The 21,141-nt window shown below is 44.3% G+C and overlaps 1 protein-coding gene across 2 annotated transcripts in view; it reads right to left on the reverse strand.

Moving 5' to 3' along the window:
- Positions 1 to 523: 523 nt before the first annotated feature.
- The window catches only part of ECPAS (Ecm29 proteasome adaptor and scaffold), a 75,583-nt gene continuing 54,965 nt past the window's right edge, over positions 524 to 21,141 (reverse strand). Inside the window, exons 32-49 of one of the 2 annotated variants that reach the window (XM_025208972.1) lie at positions 19,464 to 19,569; positions 18,751 to 18,798; positions 17,728 to 17,849; positions 16,209 to 16,359; positions 15,657 to 15,722; positions 14,482 to 14,571; positions 13,547 to 13,613; positions 12,955 to 13,046; positions 12,790 to 12,856; positions 12,297 to 12,488; positions 10,651 to 10,859; positions 9,836 to 9,879; positions 8,886 to 9,078; positions 7,959 to 8,103; positions 7,192 to 7,297; positions 5,954 to 6,042; positions 4,334 to 4,405; positions 524 to 3,469 (exon numbers count right to left, since the gene is read on the reverse strand). In XM_025208972.1, coding sequence (XP_025064757.1) covers positions 3,330 to 3,469; positions 4,334 to 4,405; positions 5,954 to 6,042; positions 7,192 to 7,297; positions 7,959 to 8,103; positions 8,886 to 9,078; positions 9,836 to 9,879; positions 10,651 to 10,859; positions 12,297 to 12,488; positions 12,790 to 12,856; positions 12,955 to 13,046; positions 13,547 to 13,613; positions 14,482 to 14,571; positions 15,657 to 15,722; positions 16,209 to 16,359; positions 17,728 to 17,849; positions 18,751 to 18,798; positions 19,464 to 19,569 — 1,999 coding nt within the window. In that variant the 3' untranslated portion in view covers positions 524 to 3,329. The remainder of the gene's footprint in view (positions 3,470 to 4,333; positions 4,406 to 5,953; positions 6,043 to 7,191; positions 7,298 to 7,958; positions 8,104 to 8,885; positions 9,079 to 9,835; positions 9,880 to 10,650; positions 10,860 to 12,296; positions 12,489 to 12,789; positions 12,857 to 12,954; positions 13,047 to 13,546; positions 13,614 to 14,481; positions 14,572 to 15,656; positions 15,723 to 16,208; positions 16,360 to 17,727; positions 17,850 to 18,750; positions 18,799 to 19,463; positions 19,570 to 21,141) is intronic. The other variant, XM_025208973.1, reaches the window with a different exon arrangement.

The following is a 21,141-nucleotide window of genomic DNA, read 5'->3' on the forward strand; positions in this document are numbered from 1 at the left end:
ACAACTACCATAGATACAATTAACTATTTTGCTTAGGTATTATTTCCTACTGCAACAGACAAGTGCTTCATCAACTTCTGCTCTACTGTTTTCCCCTGTCTTATGAAAACCTTTGAGAGGAAGGTCCCTTGAACTGCATATGGAGTGTAACGGTGTACTTGGCTGTTGTTTTAACAAGAAGCTGAGGGCTAAATTCCTTAAATAGCAATTAAGTGATTTTCAATGTTTTGGCCTAGTCCTGCCTTCAGTTGCACCTATGCAACAAATCCAAAACTGGCCCATTAGCAGTTTCAGTGCAGGCTAACTGATAGTGAAGTACCAAGAGGTGCCATGGGCTTGGAGCAAAGCAATTATGTGGATAGCTGACATACAGATCCAGTTGTCCCTTCAGCTGAATCAGACATACAGTAGAAGTAGTGAAATCCATGATAAGTGCCTAGTGTGTAACATTAATGCCAGCTTGGAACTTTGCAAGGCAGTGGACAGCAAAAACTGACACATGAATAGGGAAAAAATTGCCAGTTACTTCCAAGAACAGGTCATGCACTTTTATTTAATGTTACCTTTTTGGTAAGTGGGAGAGCATTTTCTTTCACTTGATTCATTTACATACTTTGACAGCTGAGTACAGATTGTGGTGAATTCGATGGAGACCTTGCAACATTAGAAAACTTTTCTTAATATACATCCATTTAAGCAACAGCTCGCAGGTTAGAACGAGTGCTAGTGTCAAACTTGCACGCCTCACTCCTGGTATACAAAGCAGCATTGCAGCAGCACAAGAAATGCCCGAGAAGGGCAAAGTACAGTGTTTTACATAGTGCAATCACTCTTAGAGGAAAAACTCTAGGAAGGCCACATCTCTTTTTTTTTTCTTGTCAAGTTTACAAATGAAAAGAGAATTGGGAATCAAACCTCTGTTTCAGTTAGCATCAGCTTTGTGCAGGTAGGTTCTGTGTATAGGCACATGCTCTAGAGGAACTCTGAATTGGTTCTTTAATCATTAGAAAACATATTGCTTTGTGATTCAGAGAGGAACCGTTTTACCATCTCTAACTTCCCAATAATCTTGGCCAGAATTGTCAACCTAGGTGTCATTAGAATTCCTAGAACATGTTCTTCCATGTACTATAAACTACCTAGGGGAAAAACACGTTTGTTCTGGCAACTAGTACAGTTGCTCTACTAATGGCCACTCAATCATCTTAGATTCTGCTTCCAAATACTTGAGTCCCTGCTGAAAGCAGCACATTGGAGATCAGAACCTCTTAGGTTACTGGAACTATCTGCCTGTTCCTCGAGCTGTATGAAAAAGACCAAGTCGGATAAACAGTCACTGCAGCAAAGTAGTCAGGACGTTTCCTCATCAAAAATGAGCTCTTGTGAAACAAGATTTCACAGAGGGCAAGTTCTGCATTCATTTAAAAGGTGCCTTCATCAAGAGATTTGTCCAATATGCTTTTAAAATTTACAAATGTGCTTGGTACTCCGAACGACATGTAAACAAAGAGCAGCTCCCTGCCACGAGGTCATAGATAAGCACCTGCTCTCAGCACCAAGGGATTGCCTGATGAGAAGGGCTCATTTGATGCATTAGTGCTTGCTGAGGTTCCTGAAAGGCTGGCGGAGTCATCTATATCTGCTGAAAATTTCTTGCCAGGCACGCACTGGCTGCCTTCCTTCCTTCCTTCTTTCCATCAGCACATCAGACTGTTAAGGTGAACCAGTGCCAAAAACATGGACTGTTAAAGAACACACAGCACCCAAGGGAAAGGCGAGTCCAGAATACTCACTCCCGAACGTGCCACCTGCTTGGGGAAAAGGTGGGTGCTTGGCTGGGTTATCCAAAAGATTCTCTCCTCTTAGCTGACCGTGTCAGGAGCGGACAGGAGAGCACGAGGGAGCAAATAAGGAAATAACAGGCCTTTTCTTACTGAAATCTGTGGCAGTGGTGTCACCAACATCAGCAAAGCAGCATCCTCAGAGAAGCTGTACATATGCTAAACAGATTGAGTTATAGTGGCCATTTTACACTTCTCAAACCTGTTGCCACAGCAGCAAATTTTATGCCTTCTGTCTGTGGAGAGGAAACGGGGAGGGCACTATGGCTAGGTAATCAAATAGAGGTTTTACTTCACGTTAATGCCGATAGTCTTTCCGAAGTGCAAATTAAAAGGACTTGCTGGAAACCAGCCCAAGCTGGTGCCTGACAGAGGAGCAATTATGTCATTCGTTACAAACACTGAGAAGTCTAAATTGTTACATGTTTCCAAAGCAAGAACAGGGTTATGAACAGGAAGGAAACAAGTACGACTACAAAAATTTGTCATTGGCAAACTTTGAACACTTTTGAAAAACATCTCTAGAACAGGTTTCATTTTAACTTTGTTTTCTGCTGCAGTTGTGGAGTGTCATGCAAAACAACTTTGAGAAGAGCAGTGTTCCACCTGTCAAGGTTTGCCTAGTTTCACAGACTCAATCCACCTACCCCCCATGGCAACTCATTAAAGTGCGCTCTCATGTGCATCCTTTGGGGAACATAGTGATTGTTGAAAATTTGGGAGACTGGAATCTATGAGCTGAGGGGAGAAGGGGGATATGGACTCACTCAGTCCACTTTCAGGTCAGAGGTGGAATAAATAAGTCAAAAGTACTCTGCCTTTCACAACCAACATGGGCAATGGGAGGGCGTGCAAGGGAGGAGGACCAGGCTGGACTAGCAGAAGATGGAGAGCTGGGGTGAGACCCTGGCCCCAGTGAAGTCCATGGGTGCTTTGCCACTGACTGCAATGGAGACAAGAGTTCAACTCTTGCTGATGCAAATATTAGTTTCCCCCTGTTCTCCTGGGGACATCCAAAGAATCACTGTTTGGACATCAAGTATTAAATCTCCATGCACACGCACACGCGCGCGCACACAAACACACACACAAACACACGATACAATGAAATGAAATTTAAGCATTTCATTTTCCAGTGTTGGTTTTTCCAACCACCTTCAACAACTCTTGTCGGGACAACAGGGATCTAAAGTAACTCAAGTAAATCCTTGCCTATTTTAAAAATCAGATGCATCTTACACTTGGCATTTTTTTTCGGGTCACACACCTACAAGCCCGCAAGGGCAAATCATTAGAGGTATTTACTGATACAACATTACCTAACCAGCAGCTTAAAAACAGTAAAAATAAAGTTAATGGGGAACAGAATTTAAGGCATTTTTATTTTGGCCAAGGAATGATGCATGCTACAGATTAATCTTCATTTTCCCACTTGGTTTTCAGATCACTGCACTGTGTGTTTTACATGGCACTTTGTTTGTTTTACAATTACTCAAGATTTTCAAGTGTTTTCTTCAATAAAGATGCTTTCTCTTGCAGTTCAGGTCTGCTGTCCAATGCCATGGTCGTTAACGAGCCCATGAGAAGCTCCCTGCTTTGTGGGGTCAGACTTTCCCACTGTTTAGACTCTAGGTGGAGAAAGAGAGACAAGGCACATTTTGGTGTTATTTTCACGTGAATGCTAGAGTGGCCTTAAGTAACAAGGCTCCCTGGATGAAGTGAAGAGATTCATGAAGGGCTCTCTGTTGTGTTGGGCTAATTCAACCCGACTTACAAAGATGCACAGGCTTCAAGGAAGAGCAGCGGTTGCTTAGGCCCAGCTATACTAGGTCCACCATGCTCAAGCACAGGGGCAGTCACCTCACAATGGCTTCAAAAGAAAGGAGAAGAACACGCAGCCACCTCCTGCTACAGTAAAGGAGGTGCACAGGGCTACAGGCTGGAGCCTAAGAACTTAAAGGAGAAATTTGCTAAACAATGACAAAGAGCAGCCACAGCTGCACTGGATACCGGAGAGAACACGTCTGTTTTAGGTCTAAGGGTGGTTTTTCAGGAAATAAATCCTCAAACTGAAGCTGAGGCGCTAATTGCAACAGCTCCTCCGCCCCACCAGAGGGCAGGCTGTTTCCTCCATGGGGCACTGTGCAAAATCTGAACCCACAGATTATCCAGAGAGTTGGAAACAGGCCTGCGTTGCCTACACAGAGCTCTTGCTCTCCCCTCCAGGGGAAGAACTCACATTTCAGACCTCAACTTTACCCCTATCTTCTCCAAGACTGTCCCTCCATGTCTCCTTCCTGCTCCCATGTACAAGGCTGCACATCATACATCATGACACAACATGCATTTCCAGGAAGGAAAAGCACCATTCGCTGGGTCACAGTGTTGCTCCTACGGCATCTAGTGGTGGCACTGCAAGACACTGTGTCTCTACACTTCTAGGCCTCTGAGCCATGCACTGAGCTGGACTCCCAAAGCCCAAAGAGCCTCACCTGAGAGTTTGGTGAGCAGCAGTTCTATCACAGACAAGGCTTCTGTTCTTATGGAGGTGTAGCTTTTATTTTCTGAGAAAGAAAGAACATATTCAGAGTGTACAAAGACAGCATTAACTATTTATCACAGAGCTTGTGCAGTTCAGAATGCTTCTGTCCCTCATGTAACCTGTACAGAACGCCCCACACATCTTCACGGCACTGGGCTCTGCCCATACAGGCTCCTTATGCCCTGTTACTGAGTCCACAAAAGCATCAAGCAGGACCTTCCACCACAAACCCCACGGTCCCTCTGTTTCACAGGTGAGAGGAACTGGAAAGTGACAAACCTGGTAAACACAGCAGCACCATCAGATTGCTACCCAGGAGCCCTCAAGAAACAGCTTTTGTATGTGAAGGAATCTCTTTGCCAAGAACTCTGTGTGGTCAATACTTAAAATAATCATCTGGGGATTTTCTACTTCAGCAGAAGGTAGGGCAGGGTGGCCCCTTAGAGACTACCTGGTTCAGAGAGGCATGAGCTTCTGTAGGCAACAGCCTACTTCACAGATACTAGGAATGGTCCTGCTCTTCGTTCTGCCTGACTCCAGGGTAACAAGGCTAACTACCTCCAAACAAAGATGAGGCTGCAACAGCAGGCTTCCACTAGTGAGCACAAGGCAAAAACCGCTCTGATCAAGTTGTTTTCCTGAGACCAGTCCGCAGCACAAAAGCCTGCATGGGCCTTAGCTACAGAGGTAAAATCCTCACTCCCACTTCAGCCTCTTTATGCTGGAAAGAGCTGTATTGGCAGAAATCCCTGGAAGTATAAGGTCAGGGAAGAGTCTGCTTGGCACAGCAGATGGCTGTAATGTTCATACTCAGGACTGTCTCTGAAGTGAGTGAGCACTTTGGGGGCAAGGCAGCTGCATGGATTGCCACAGAGATTCTGGGCAGTTCTGCCATCCACTGGGGAGGCTGGCATAGATTAGACAGGCCTCTCCGTCCCTGGGAACAGCCTGTATTGTGGAAGGGCACAGCAGTCACCTAATACACAGGTAACTTGAACCCTCTCCGATGCGCAGCGCAGAATGTCTGGGGAAACCGTAGAGGGATCTGTGGTTGAGGATAAATGTGGGCTACAGGTTCTGACATGAATTAGGCCTAGCTTCAAAGAATATATTTACTCCGTGCCCTGCTGCAGTGTGCTCAGCCTCAGGCCAGCTGTGAACAAGCTGGCAGGGTAAAGCAAACCAAGCAGAGCTCTGTGTTACAAATGCCTGAGCTAACCACGGGTCTCTACAGTACCCCACAGAGTGGAACACAGACATAGCAAGAAAGTCTGAATGGAGAAGGGAAAATGGATCTCACTAAGCATCAGTAGAGTTTGACTGTATGGGAGAAAGGAGAAAATATGAAAGTAAAAATGCCTGCCAGGACAGTTTTTCATGTACCTGCATGGAAAGCTATCTCCCCTCTCCTAGAAGTCAGGCATTTATAGGAGATTTCAGGGGTTTCCTGCTCCAGAGGAGTTTGATGTCCCTGGGCAAAGTACCATGGGCAACTCCACTTTCAACAAAAAAAACCCAACAACATTGAAATAAGCAATTCATTCCCAGCCACCTGTTGGAAAATATTTACCTAATGAGTGTGTGATAGATGAGCAGGTTTCCAAAAGTATGCCTCTCAAAGCCCCAGGGTCCAGGTGCTCCTCATCAAAAAGCATCAACCTAGCAAATTGGAAAGCCATGTTAGATTCAGCTTGCCAAAGGCAACAGGGGCCAGTCCATGGGTTGCTTTGGGAGGAGGTATAAAGTGGGGTCCTGGATCTAGTATTAAACATTAACATCTTCATTAATGATTTATATATGATAGAATCAAGTATACACTTGGCAAATGTGCAGATGACACCAAATTGGGTGGAGTTGCAGACATTCCTGAGGGTAGGGCTAGGATCCAGAATGACCTGGATGAACTGGAAAACATGGTCGAAAATTAATCAGATAAAACAGAAGGACAAATACAAATCCTGCACTGAGAATGAAATAATTGCATGCACAAATACAGACTGGGGAATGATTGGCTAGGCTGCAGGACTGCAGAGAAGGACAGGGGGTTACAGCTGACCGTAAGTTGAATATGAGCTAACAGTATTGCAAAAAAACCCAACAGCGTCCGGGGTAGTATTAACAGAAGTTCACTTGCAAATCAAGGAAACTGATTCTTCTGCTCTTTTCAGCACTGGTGAGGCCTCACTTGGAGTACTATGTCCAGTTTTGGGTCCTACACTTGTGGGCAGATTGGAAGAGTCCAGTGGAGACTGATAAAAATGATTAGAGGCCTGGGAAACATGACTTATGAGGAAAGGCTGAAACAACTGTGATTGTTTATTCTGGAGAAGAGAAAACAGAGGGGGGACTGGATAATAGTCTTCAAAATACCTGAAGGGCAATTACAAGGAGGATGGAAATGGGCTTTTCTCTGTGGCTTTAAGGAACTGAACTAGGAGCAATGGTCTCAAGCTGCAGCAGATGAAATTTAGACTAGAAATTAGGAGGAACTTTCTAACTATGAAGGTGTTAAGCACAACAGGTACCTAGAGAAGCAGCTGTGGAATCTCCATCCCTGGAAGTTTTCAAGGGCAGGATGGACAGACACTTGGCTGGGATGGTTTGTTTAGTCAGGGATGATCCTGCCTTCAGCAGAGGGCATAGGCAGATGATCTTGGGAGGTCTTTTAAAGCCCTACTTTCCTATGATCTACTGAACTGGTTTTGAGCAATTATGACGGTCCCAGTCACTGTGCAGTTGTCACAAAAAGGATCAACATGCCAGAGCAAAATGTGTGCAATGGAAGCAAAGCACAAGCAAGAGAATTACCCTTGAAAATAGGCATTCATTGCCTGCAGGACTCCCAGCTGCACTTTCCACGTGCTAAGTTTCAGACGCTCGCACATTAACTTGCACAGCTCTTGCCGATAGCAGCCTGCAAACAAGTTAGGGTTTTGTTACATCAACAAGCAAAATTAGAAGCGAACATTTCCCACTTGGTTGAGTCACAGTCTGCACCAGAGCTCCCAAACCCGGCTACCATCACAGCCTCCTCCCACAAACCACACTGAAGCTCTCCATGATTCCAGGCAAGACAGCACATTTCTTTCATAAGTGGCTGCAGACAAGCAACTCAATCCATATCCTTCAGAGGTTTTATTGGCTTCAATGGAAAATTGAGTACTCAGTGCCATGGACAGCTTGTTGTCTTATGTCTGGCACCCCAAGGTAGAAAGTGTTGGCCCAAGTGAATCATCACAGTGCTCCCCACTTGTTAACAGTGTAGCTAAGGGAGCTTGGGACAGATGTAAATTTTGGTAACTTTCATGAGTGAGGAGCATTGGGAACAGCTGGCTGTAGTGACTCAGTGAGCACTTACTGCAGTGGGAAAGGCAGCTCTGCTTTTCCCCATTCTTGGCCAGCAAGGAAAATCTAACCCACTGTAGCCAATTACCTCCAAGGTGCTGAAAGGACTTTGGAAAACTCTTGATATTCCTACCCTTCCCTCAACGTGCTTTCAGGCTTCCCTTTTAACATGGATACTCTTTGCCCCACCTACTGCTGGCCTTGTCTGTTATGTGCCTGACCCGACTTACGTTGCGTCTCCAGGCTCCTAGGCCAGGCCTTGCCCAGACTCTCAAAGGCACAGAGCAGAGTTTCCATCTGTAGCTCCTTTTCCTGTTCATTCTCATCCTCATCGTCTCCCTTTGGTGAACTGGCTCCCATGCTCCCATGAGAATTCTGCAGAGGTATCAGGATGGGTGGGTCAGAAGCGGGGTGTGAGAAGTATCAGGGGTGTTGACAAAAAAGAAGGAAGACCAACTGTAACACTGGCTTACATTGTGCTACATTTGTTTAACAATACCTTGAGCCCAGCAGGCCCTGTACCTAGTCACTATATCCTTGACAGCCACTCAGTTTACTGCATTGCTGTTGCTATCAGCAACAGTTGCAGAAATTAGTATAATTTCTCTTTCATCCTGCATGACTCTGGAGGGCTGTAATGACATTAGGGCCCAGGAACAGAGGAGCAGATGCTTGCCATTCACACTGACATCCTGATTTGCAGATACACAGCACCTGAAAATCACGTCCTGAGACTCAGGTGGAGGCAGCAATCAACGGGGACACACACATCACATGCCAATAGTGTGGTTGAAGAAGTATTAGGAAGAGACAGTGAGAAAACACTGGCTCCTACAAGTGCCACAGGCGCTTCTCTCTGCTGCGGAGTAGTTATGCAGAGAGGCCATCGAGTGTTCTTGGAAAACACTATATCCTCTGAGTTGCACAGACCTCAACTTCAGCTTCCTTCCCAGGTCAATCTGAAGGGGAGTAGGTATCACCAAGACTCCCCCACTGTGAGGCCTGATGTACAGCCCGAAACTGGGCCAATCTGTATGAGGAACGTATCTCACTTACATCAGCAGGCACCAGGAAACAGGCCAGATTGGGGCAGAGGCATATGAGTGCAGCCTTCGGGGGGGTTCAAAGAAAATAAGCTCTGGAGACAGAAGGGTCACCTTCTTTATCATAGGGAAGATGATGTCAGCCAGCTCCTGGAACCGGTCCTCCTTTGTCACCTGCAGCACCTCTGCTGCACAGCGGAGGGCAACGATTTTGTACTTGAGGTTCTCTTTGCGGCACTCCTTCAGGATGACCTGGACAACGTCACTGACGCTGGGCTGATTCGGCACTGGTTTCTGCAGCTCAGCACTGAAACACCATGTGCATGGATGGTCAATGCCAAGTGACATCCTCATGGACCCAGCAAGTTCAACAAGGCCCCAGACCCCAAAACAATTCCAAAACTAAGACTTCAATTAGGAATTTTTTTTTTGTGTCAATAGCGGATTATTCCAAGTCCCTGTGCACCCTCTCAGTCTCGTGGGTGCCGAGAAAGGGCTGAAACCCTGCCTGGCAAGTTCAGTGCTCTAGGCTTCCCCAAGACACATGGGTGATAAGCCAACCCATTCACTTCAGAGAGCACATTCATGTAGGGCAGAGGATGCATTGGCATGTCCACACACTTTGCTCTGTTTTGCCATTCAACTCTCCCCTAAGCACCATGCCAGTGCATCACACTTCATCTCTGTAGCTTCCTTCTCATTTTTTAAATACATCCTTTCCCTTGCTTATTATATTCCCTCTTCCTTCCACCCTTATCTGCTTTAGTATCTCAGTCCTGTGCCTTATCCTTCCTCAAAGAACACACACCCTGACCTCTACCTCAACAGATCCCAGCCCTCTCCTCCCTTCCATCCCAGCACCCCAGATCCAAGGAGAGGGGAAATAAAGTGTTCATGTCCACTTGGAGACTTGGGCAGTGCTCAGATCCTACCATCTCCCACTCCTCACTAAAAGAGCAGGGGGCAGTGGAGTTTCCCCATCTCAGATCTGGCAGGCAGTAGCCATGTGTGGCAACCCTTGCTGGAGAGTCTGAAGGTACAGCACCTTCACTGGGAATAGTTACCTGCATGCAGAGACCACGCTGGCGACAGCTTTCAGCAACTCCTCCTGTGAGCATTAAACAGAAGAGAGTGCTCATGAGCATCACTGCAGTAGGGTGGTGCCCTCCTGCTATGTGATACTTTTCCAAATTCCCCTGAGTGCCGGTAGCACCAACAGACACTGCAGTAGCCCTCAAATGCCACTCCCCTCTACCAGAGACAAGCTCTTCCCAGCACTCTGCTGCAGGACACACTTTTTTTTGCTCTCTTCCTTCCCATTTCAGCATCCTTTACATTGTGTGACAGTCCCCCACTGGACACTGATGCATGGAAACGTTACACGCCCCATTCTTGTTTACATATTTACACTGACCTAGCAGCGTAAAGAGGCTGTCCAGTCTGTCCGCCTGCAAGTTAGTCCCCTTTAATGGGTCGAGTAGTGTAAAGTGGTCTTAATGAGAATCTGACTGCAAGGTATTCTGAGTTCCACACTCTTATTTCCATGAGGCATTGGACACAGCAAGAAACTCCCCATGGTACCACCTCTAGTTTGCCCTGCCATTTAAAAAATGAGGGCTTGTGCCACCTGCCACCAGTCACGGACAAAGCAGTGCAGGTATCCAATTTGTTAAAACTGCAAGAACCAGGGCCAGAAAACCAATGCCTCCCTCTACATCTGAGAGGCATACAAGACAGATGGTCCAGCAAGCACCATCCATTTTAAATCATCCTCCCTATACCACGGTGAACATCAGCAGCTCTGTATGTTCCCTCCCTAGCCTCAGGGACTGAACACTTGCACCTCTGTGGACCCATTTGGTGCTGGCTGCTCCTTTACCTTTCCTGTCCACGTCCTTCCTGGCAAACCTTGAAGTAGTGCAGTGAGCACCATTCCCAGATGGGGAGGTGCCAATGAGCTAGTTTGCTTGGCAAGAGATGCCATGGCAGCTGCTCCCTGGGCTTTCATTTTCCAGGACTGGGACTGTAAAGCCTTCTGGGTAATGGCTATCAACTCTGGCATGTAGAGCCTGATACCACCATGGGTACCTGTGTATGAAACAAAGACAAACTGCAATTTTTTTTTATATAAAAAGAATACAAATGTGATCCAGTTAAAAACATGGCTTTAAACGGCAATGGGAACCTCCTCTTTTGGCTGGGAACTGAGTCAGTAAGTTACTCACAGTTTTACCTTAAGTAAACCATCATATGGAAAAAAATGGGGGTCATTCCCAACCCATGAATGAAAGATTTTATGTTCCCTAGATCCTTCAAAAGGGATGTAAGAGGGTGTGTCTAATTATGCTAGAGAGCTCTCTCTCTCTCTCTGGTGGGAACAGGGGTATTTCTCTAGAAATATCTAGATTTCCTGAGGAAAGCTAGTTTTTTTTCAAAACACACTCATTAAAAACGTCTTACGACAACACATTCCCCCAGTCCCCAATAAGACATCACTGCATAGCAACCTCCCGCCTGGTGGGACATTTGAAACCAAGCTGCTAAATACAGCTAGCAAGTGTTTCACAAAGGAGTATTATACCAATGAATCTTCTTCCACAGATGTAAAAAGATGGCTTAATATGTATCTCTAGATTTTCTTAGGTGATTTCTGCTCCTTAGGGTGAGAACTACAAATGCCACCTAGCATATCTCCAATGAAATGAGATCCTTCACATTAATAAGGCTATCCTGTACACTGAGAATCACCCTTCTTCCCCCTTCCCTGACAATATCAGAAGTGCCTGCAGAGAGCATAGGATTCATTTCCCTGAACCCTCCTCTCCCCACAGTGCTGGCCAAGATTTTCAAAATTAGCCACTAAAGTCATTATGTGGGCCATATTACCATCATATCTGAGCAACTCACACTCTTCAACGTGCTTCTCCTCACACATTATATATTTTAGCAGATGGGGAGCTGAGACACAGAGTCTAAGGGATCTGCCCAAGGCCATACAGCAAGCCTGAAGTGAAGCAGAAAACTGAATCCAGGTCTCCTAAAGCCCAGGTGTGTGACCTAAGCATTAGTCCTTCCTGTGTCTAAAATGGCTGCCTAACAAGAGCCAGCAAATTCCAATTCAGGCACCTAAATAAGCAGCTCTGTTAAAAAAACAAAACAAAACAAAACACCCCCCCGCCCCCCCCCAAAAAAAGCCCAGTGTCAACATCCAACAACTCTCAAATAAGTCATCTTCTCCTGCCTTCCCCCAAGAAGCAACAGCTCAGAGCTGGAGAAATGGAAAAGGTAGAAGGTGGCTCTGGCAGGAAGGGAAGTTTTCTTCTAAGAAACTTCAAGATCAGGTTAAACAACAAGTCCCATGTTTCCACAGAGCATTATTGTTTTTATGCAATTTGATTTGTAAATTAGTTTAAAAAAATCATTTTAAGGATTTTCTTAAGATTCAAGTTTTCTGAAGAATTTCGGGTGCAAGCTGTCTAAACATCCCCAGCAGCCTCACATAAAACAATCCCTGGGGCAGCTTACCTGGGACATTTTCCTGCCATACTTCAGTCCATAAATTAGAATCATCTCTCTCTCCTTTCTCTTCATCAGGGACCTCATGCATTCCCAGAAATGCCAATGGCAAGACCTGTTTGGCATGGTTCTTCAAAACATCTGGACTGTAGCGTCCAATGGCATGAACAGTTAAAGCACAGCCTGTCCTGTAGACAGGTTCTGAAGGGGAGAGACAAGAAAACAGTTATCTGGTTTGAGCATTTGAAGTCAGATTTTTTGTGGAAAGACTGATAGGAAGAGTCAGAAGCAATTTCATGAAACCCAGTAAAGAGAGTCACAGTAATATGAAGGAAAGAAGCCTCTTGCTTTATGCAACATATCCATCTAGAAAATCTGTAGGCCAGCAAGTTATAAGTGTGGAAACAGACAATGCTAGAGTGAACATTCATTGGCTTCTTCTAGCTACAAGAGCTGGTTCCTTACTGAAAACAAAAAACTGAAAAAATAAAAAGTCACCTGCCTTCCTTCTCCATGTACCAGCTGCCAAGCTTCTGCAGTAGTTTCTCAGTACTACTGTCCCGAGAGGTCTGAGAGAGAAAAAGAGAGAGAGAGAGAGTTATTTAACACACATTAAAAAAAATGAACTCCAATGAGCTAAATGAAAAGACACCAAAGCCTGTCTCACCCTAACAAGATGCCCCATTGCAAAAGCAAATGACTTCTGCACCACACTGTTGCGATCTGTCAGGCCACTGAGTAAAGCACTCATGAGTTTACCTGTTTGGAAAGAGAGAAAGAGTCATGCCTCGAAATAGCAGAATCAGCCTTTTGTCACAGTGGGAGGCAGTGTCTTGGGTTCACTAGATTATTGGTGTTAATGGATGAGTCTATGTGCTTAGTTAAGTGTACATGGCATGTGGGCTTTAAATAGGAATATAATGTGGTTTGGCCCCAAAATATACCCCAAACCAGAAGCAGCTGCAAGACAGCTTTAACTACAGGGTAGGTGGGACACTGCTGTTCTGTAGACTTTGATATCTGCAGTGCTACTTTCCTGAGGCAATGATGTGTGTTAGTGATATACATAGCCTAACTGAACAGGAACAACCCCAAACACAGACTATGCTCCAAGGGACACTGCCTTTAGAAATCAGGAAATATGAATACAGAAGAGCATCCTGTGATGGAACTAAATAGGTAGAATCGAAAACAAGCTATTTACAAAGGACTGAAAAAATCAACTTAAAAAAAATCCCTGTGTTAAAAACAAACCTTACCTGAAAAAGGTGTCAAATCTTGGGGACACTGAGTGGTTAATGATACTATCACACTAGCACAGCCTCCCTGGAAGAGCGAAAGGGAAAACAAAACCCATTATCAGCTAATTCTAGCTATTGACACGCTATTGGCATGCAGTGCTGTTGGGCCAGAGGGTACCTGTCAGGATCAGAGCTCCATGGGACTAAGTGCTCTATATGCTGCCCCTGACCCAAACACAGTCTACAAGCAAGTTTGAAACTATTCCTCTCTTTTAAAAGCAAAAAAGAGCCACATTAGGAGAAGGAAGCTACAAAAGCTCCTGGGGCCCAGTCTCTGGACCTGGCCCACATGCCAGACAGAGGCACATCAAGCAATATTCTGCAACCTACTCTCATACAGTGTCTTTACACATGGTCTCTGGGGTGGAGGGGGAGGGCTCTTTAGTTAAAACAGCTCCAAGACCACTCTAATTAAAGCACCTGCAGTGTCACGTGTACTCAGTGTCCTGCACTTCAAAATGACGGGAGAGGCGCTTTAATTAAAGCTTGTTCAACATCCCAAACTTTAGTTAGAACGCCCCTGCTGCCATTTTGAAGTGCAGGGATGCTGAATACACATGACACGGAGGCTGCTGGAGCGTGCCAATTAGCATGCCCCAGCAGACTCAATTAATCAAGTCTGTTCCATTGTGTGCTAATTAGCACATCAGAGCAGATGTCCAGCACATGCCCATAGAACCCAGCAGCCATCCTCCGCCTCACTGAGGGAGGGGTTACTAGTGATGCTCCTAGAGAAAAAAAGAGAATTATGGGCAGACAGATCCAGATATGAAACATTTACCACCTTTGCTGGTGACGGCTGCAACTTCAAGCTCAGAGCAGCCATGATGCAGCCACCCTTTCAAGCTGTTCCCTCTCCCACTTCCAAAGACTCATTAAAATGGCCAGCATACCTTTGTGCCCAGGCCTACTCCACTTTTAATCAGCTCGCAGAGCCTAGGGACCAGCTCACCCAGAACTGACACATCCAGGTACTGCAAGCACTGTGGAAAAGACAAAAGATTGTAAATCTTGAGGAAGAAACACAAGCCTGTGTCAAAACAGGAAAGCTGCTGCTGGCTTATACTTCTCTGTGCCAGCATTTCATTGCACTTACAAATCTATTGTACTATGAGCACTAATTTGAAAGAGGCAAGACCAGGAAGGTTAGACCCCATAAAGAGATGGCTAACTTGTTACACCAAGTTACACCAATTTTGTACGGTGCCACCCCCTGCTTGAATCAAAACACATGTATTCAAGTGCTAAACAGGCTTTTAAATATTTTAAAGAAAATATTAAATTAAACTACTATACAGGCAAATCAGCGTTTGGAAAGGAGAAGGAAAAATTTTGGTGCAGACTTAAATTTCGCAGAAGGTGAGCAGAAGGAAACCCTGACCGAGCAGTGATAATATATCAGTACCAGACACCAAGAAGCCAGCTGGGCAAGAAAACTGGTACTGGATCTAAATGCCCAAAGCACCAAAAACCACTGGAAAGAGAGGAATGGAGAGAAAAAACAGAGCTTTGAGCCAGTGTTCAAGAGCAATTACTTCAGCCTGCCTGCTTGGGAGGCCTACATCAGGAGCAGGATAAAATGTGTAGTTCTAAGGTTGATAGAGATAAAAGGTGATTAGAGAGAAGTAATTTGCTTCAAACAAGTTGAGGAATCCCTTCATTGTAACATTCAATCACCCCTGTGCCATCTGTGGAACATCATAAGTACTCACCTTTATGAATACCATGTCAGATATTCATGAGTATCCTCTTTACCAAATTGGGAGGCAGGTTCTCACCTGGAGTTGGCTATCATAGGTCATGATAGCTCACCCCAGGTGAGAATCTGTCCACATGTCTGCATTTCGGTTACTAAGGATGGCAGAGGGGGCGGAAGAAAAAGTGTGGGGGGTGGGTACATGTGTACTGGGGAGTAAAGACAATAACTAAAACAAATATATGAGCAAAAGACTGCACTGCAGGAGATATCTGACAACCTGATAAAAGCATAAAGAAAAACTTCCCATCATGTGGCTACTTAGGTTATTACTAATCTTTACTCCAAAATGGGGTTAAATCAAATACCTACCATATTGATCGTTTCCATCATGGGAGAGGATTTAGCAGCACTGAGTCTTGCACTATCCATTGCAGTCTAAAGAAAACAGAAAAGACCAAGCAGGTTCAAGGTGGAGACAGCAGAAAAGTATTTCACTAGAAATGCCCCCAGATTTCAACCTCACATGGAAGCTGCTTCCACACTAACTTAGATGAGTGTGCATTTCCAGACAAACACAGGCAAGTTGTAATTTTAGCAAGCTAGGAATTCTTCATAAACTAAACCACATCTACTGCAGGGAAGGTGCAGGGCATGGGGACACAAGAGGATGAGGCATCCCTATTTTGGGTATACACTGTATGTTTTAGGAACAATACTTGATCTCTCTCTTGTTCTTCAAATGCATATCAACACAAGAGGCATTAGATTTGTTAGCTAATTCCCCTCAATACCCTGCTATGTCTCTGCTTCAGAGCCACTGATTTTTGGTTTAAGGCTATGGAAGATTTTGGTTTACAGCTGTGAAGCTATAAATCTTTGACATGCTACTTTGAAAACGTCTTTCATAGTTGTGCCACTTACCTTTTCCTGCTCCGTGGCACGGAGACTCAAATAATTGAGAACCTGGGGTTCTAGCACGCTCAAGGACTCCAACAGGGCAGGAATAAGTTTTGGTGCATGAGGTTTCAGCATAGCCCCAGCACTTTTGCTGATCTTCACAAGAGTGTTAATGCTGGAAGAGTATGGAAGAGCATATCACTACAGAAGCCTGCAGAGCTAGTGAGTTAAGAAAGCCCTTTCATCAGGGGTAGCTTGTACTCTTTACAACGGTAAGCTAACAAAAGTCTGAATTCAAATCTGGGTCTCAGTTTCGAGTGTATCTACAAAATGGAATTTTTCTGGCTCATTTTTTGATGCAACCAAGATTGGAATTGGCCCCAAGCCTGTGCTGATACTTCACACTGTCCACAACATTTTACCCTACTATCTAGCACATCCAAAATGCTGCAGATAGGAAACAACTAAATTATGAAGTTAAAAAGAGAAGCTACATGCCATGTCAGTTCAGAAATACCACACGTGCTCTCTCTCAAACACGTTCAGTTTGCATACCCTCCCTCAAAACAGTTATTTGCCAAATAAGGGTGAAGGCAATGTCACTTGAGAATCTGAAAGGCAAAGTACTTTCAAAGCTTCCCCAGCAGGGGAAGAAAAAAAAAAAAAATCAAAGATTTTACATTTTGTTATTTCTTAATCTGGTCAGATGATAATACTAAGCGGCATTAAATTATGTTTGCAAAAGGCAGCTCTACTTGAAACCAGATGCCTGTTTAAGGCTTCATTTACTCTACTGGCAGAAAAATTACCAAATGACAACATTTAAGTGCATGAAGTTCTTTTGTCTCAACAGATCCTGGGCTGTTACACACATTTAGATGTCTGCGTTCAGTGCAACTGAAATGCAGATACCCACGAGATATGCAAAACTAGCATAGGGAAAACTACAAGACTATGATTAAGAGGAAGGAGCCACAGCGGGCATGAAAACACAAGGATAAACTTGCACGCTTATGAAAAACGATGCGACGCAGTCTTTAGTATGCATGCAGAACAGACATATTTGCACTCTGTAAGGTCCTGTGGGGGAGTCTTGCACGCAGAAAACTGCACCAATGTCAGTTTACTTCCTGCAAGAAAGGAGGAGAGACCCCTCCTCCCGAAACTTGCTAATATTTGAACCTGTGCTTCTGATCCTCTTCACTGGTTCTCTCAAGTGTATTTTCACAACCATTTCCTGGTCTTGCAGTGACAGGTCTTCATCTCCCTGTTTTACCTGTGGCAGGTTATGGTGTTCTTGATCTTTTTGGACAATGGGCCTGGGAGTTGTGTAACAGGGCTGTTCATCTAGTTTTAAGAACTGGCTGTACAAACACTTGCACAGAATGGTTTAGATAGGGATGATCCTGCCTTCAAGTAGGAGGTTGGACTAGATGACCTCCCATGGTCCCCTTCCTACTTTCTCTGATTCTATGATCTTCAGAGAGACTAGAATGCCTAAATTCAAAAGAACCCCAAAGGAATCACAAGCTACAAGACAAACCTGAGAGCCCGGACTTCAGACACTGTGCTCATCATTCCTTTGTCTAGGAGGCAAGGCAGCAACACAGCTATTGTTTTCTGGCCTGCGGCTCCTTTGGAGGGGTCACACATTTTCACACATACCTGATGACATGTAAGAGGGAGTCAGTGACACACACCAAAATTTTCATTCCAGATAAATCTAATGCCTTCTCTCAGAATTAAAAGCAATATGGATCAACACCCCCCTACTCCTGCACACACACAACCGAACTCAGACTGCCTGTACATTTCTGTAAGAGAAATAAAACACTGAAGGCAAATTCTAGTCAAGCACTCTACCTATGTTCTCCCTTAGGGTCACGGCAGGCAGGAATTGTATTTTCGCCCACATGCAGAGATGGTGCTTCACAGACCCTCCACAGCTTGATAGTATCTGATGAAGCAGGCTGTCACGTATGAAAGTTTATGCCTCTCTAAACCAAATAGTCTCTAAGGTGTTACTCTCTTCTAGCTTCAGCTTGACTTAGTAATGGTCTGAATGAACAAACATCTGCAGAATAGACTGGGTCAAATGTTCAGTGAGAACACTAGCATGTCCACAACCAGAATAGCTTCTGGAACCTTAAGAAAGGGCAGCAAAACCCTCTTTGGCCAACTATATCGGTGCTAGGCAAACATGTACCACATTCTGCCCATAACACCTCCCGTTAAGTCTGATGCTCACAGAAAAAATAAGGACCCAAGGAGGAACAGAATTCAGTACTTTCCTGCAGCAGCTGTGTAAGACTTAAAATGTCAGATTGGTTCAATCCTGGTTTCCTCAAACAGAACTCTGATGGATTTCAACAAGCCCACTATATTTACTTTGACTAGGTTATAAAGTGCAACATTGCACCTTAGTACAATCACTACTCATCTGAGAATAACTTGTAAACAAAAAGTCACTCTTCAAAAGGTGCAAACTAACTATTGTATAACACTATGTAAACCGCAGCCCTATATGCAAGAAGTAGCCTTTTTTTTTTTCATTTTTTTTTTTTACCTTGCTTAAAGTTTTCAGGGCTAATTCTGCAGCCTTTCGTACAGACTCCTAAAAGAAAAAATGCCATTTTTATTTAAACGTATTTTGCCATTATTTACTTTCGTGTTTGAAAGTATATGAATTTTTAAACACAAGTATTAATAGGTCTTGTCTGCAGCCCATAATTAGTTACCTTTAAAAGGCCCATCTGTGTTTGGTCAATCTATCATTATCTGAGCATTTAGTTACTACAGTGGTAATTCATAATTGTATCCCACATAAGGTTGTCTTGTCATTCTGGTCACCAAAAGTATTTCCCATACTCCAAATGACCCATGCCATTAACATTGCCTTGTGTCACTGTGAACAGGTGCATCACCTTAAAGCATCTGTGCAGCCCTGAATGGACTGCTCCATCTACCGCAGCATTCTGCTGGATCAGGGCTGCAGCATTTTATAAGGCCAAGTTTAATAGGAATGAAAAGCAACATCAGCTTTATATTCATCTTCAAACCCACCAAAGATACATATAGAGAATTTCCCAATTCAGGGGCTTGAACTAGACCACTGTCAAGGATTTGAAACTCCCCTAGACCTCAGTGGAAGCTGAGAGACTTTGCTAGCTATCAGGATCAGCTTCCAAGCCAGTAAAAGATTCTTCTAAGGAAATATTTTCTTACCACTTTCTTAATAATTCTGTATTTCACTAATAATCCAACAGGAAATCTGATTACCTTAATGTCATCTTGCACTTTAAATAGCGTTTCCCAGATCTCTGGAAGTTTGTCAATAATGTCATCCAGCGGTCTTCCTCTTAACAAATCATTCAGCGCTAGACAGCTGCAGACAGGTTTTTTTTTTTAAGACGTAAATCAGTTCAACAAGGGCATTTCAGTAATTCAAAACATATCACCACCACCACCAGAAATCTCACATGACTTTTTGTTTAAACCTCAAAACAAGGCATCTTCGAAAAAGGGTTGGTCCTTGGAAGAGAAGGTGCAATTCCCAGCTACACTAAGGCCCATTTTTCACTACTATGAAAAGGAACTTGAAAGTCAGTATAAATACAATTTAAACCTCCTTCAAAGTCCGTTTCATGGTCAGGCCAGGGTGTAACAGTCTTAGTGTAAAGGAAATTCAGGCTCCTCCAACCCCCGCAGGATAACATACTGAATCACAGAGCCCTGCCTCATTCAACAGATATCTTCCTAATTCATCACTCTAAATTTCCTACACCCTTAACGCCATTGGATCCGATTTGATTTGACCCTCACTTATAACTAGGTGAATACAGTGGTGAATCAGAGCTGGTAACAACTATTTGCTTCTTTCTCCACAGCACCTAGCCCTTTATTCAGTATGTACCTGCTACACTAGGCATTTATAAAACAGAGCACATACTGCAGTGCAACACAAAAGCCTAGGCAGTGCAGCCTACTTTCAGCTAGGACACAAGGAAACTTTGATTACAGAAACTACCATGTGTGTAAAACTGAAGCTTCAAATCCTTGTAAATCACTGGGATCCCAAGTGAGTCCTTACTCAGATAGCAAGAGACTGTTCTTTACCCATAGGTCAATAATTTAAGCATCACAACTCTTTACAAAAGACTGCAATCTTATGTAATATAATATTTTAAAATGTATACAATTTGGGAAAGCATGGGATATTTATGAAGATGGGAAGAAATGGGATTATTTAGTCTAGAAAAGAGAAGACTAAGGGCAGGATTTGATGAGAGTCTTCATATACAGTTGTTATAAAGAGGATTGTTGTAAAGAGGATGGTGCTCAACTGTTCTCTGCATCCACTGGAGACAGGACAAGAACGGCCTTAAATTGCAACAGAGGGAGATTAGGTTGGATTAGATTCACAGATTCATAGGGTCAGAAAGGACCTCAATAGATAATCAAGTCCGACCCCCTGCATAGGCAGGAAAGAGGGCTGGGTTTAGATGACCCCAGCTAGATGCCTATCTAACCTCCTCTTGAAGACCCCCAGGGTAGGGGAGAACACCACCTCCCTTGGGAGCCCATTCCAGACCTTAGCCACTCGAACTGTGAAGAAGTTCTTCCTAATGTCCAATCTAAATCTGCTCTCTGCTAGCTTGTGGCCATTATTTCTTGTAACCCCCGGGGGCGCCTTGGTGAATAAAACCTCACCAATTCCCTTCTGTGCCCCCGTGATGAACTTATAGGCAGCCACAAGGTCGCCTCTCAACCTTCTCTTGCGGAGGCTGAAAAGGTCCAGGTGCCCCAGTCTCTCCTCATAGGGCTTGGCCTGCAAGCTCTTAACCATACAAGTGGCCCTTCTCTGGACCCTCTCCAGGTTATCCGCATCCCTCTTGAAGTGTGTAATTCATAATTTAATTCACATCTTATCATTTTATATATTGAAATAGATACTCTG

Source organism: Alligator sinensis, unplaced genomic scaffold (genome assembly GCF_000455745.1).
Source record: "Alligator sinensis unplaced genomic scaffold, ASM45574v1 scaffold371_1, whole genome shotgun sequence".
Classification (NCBI taxonomy): domain Eukaryota; kingdom Metazoa; phylum Chordata; order Crocodylia; family Alligatoridae; genus Alligator; species Alligator sinensis.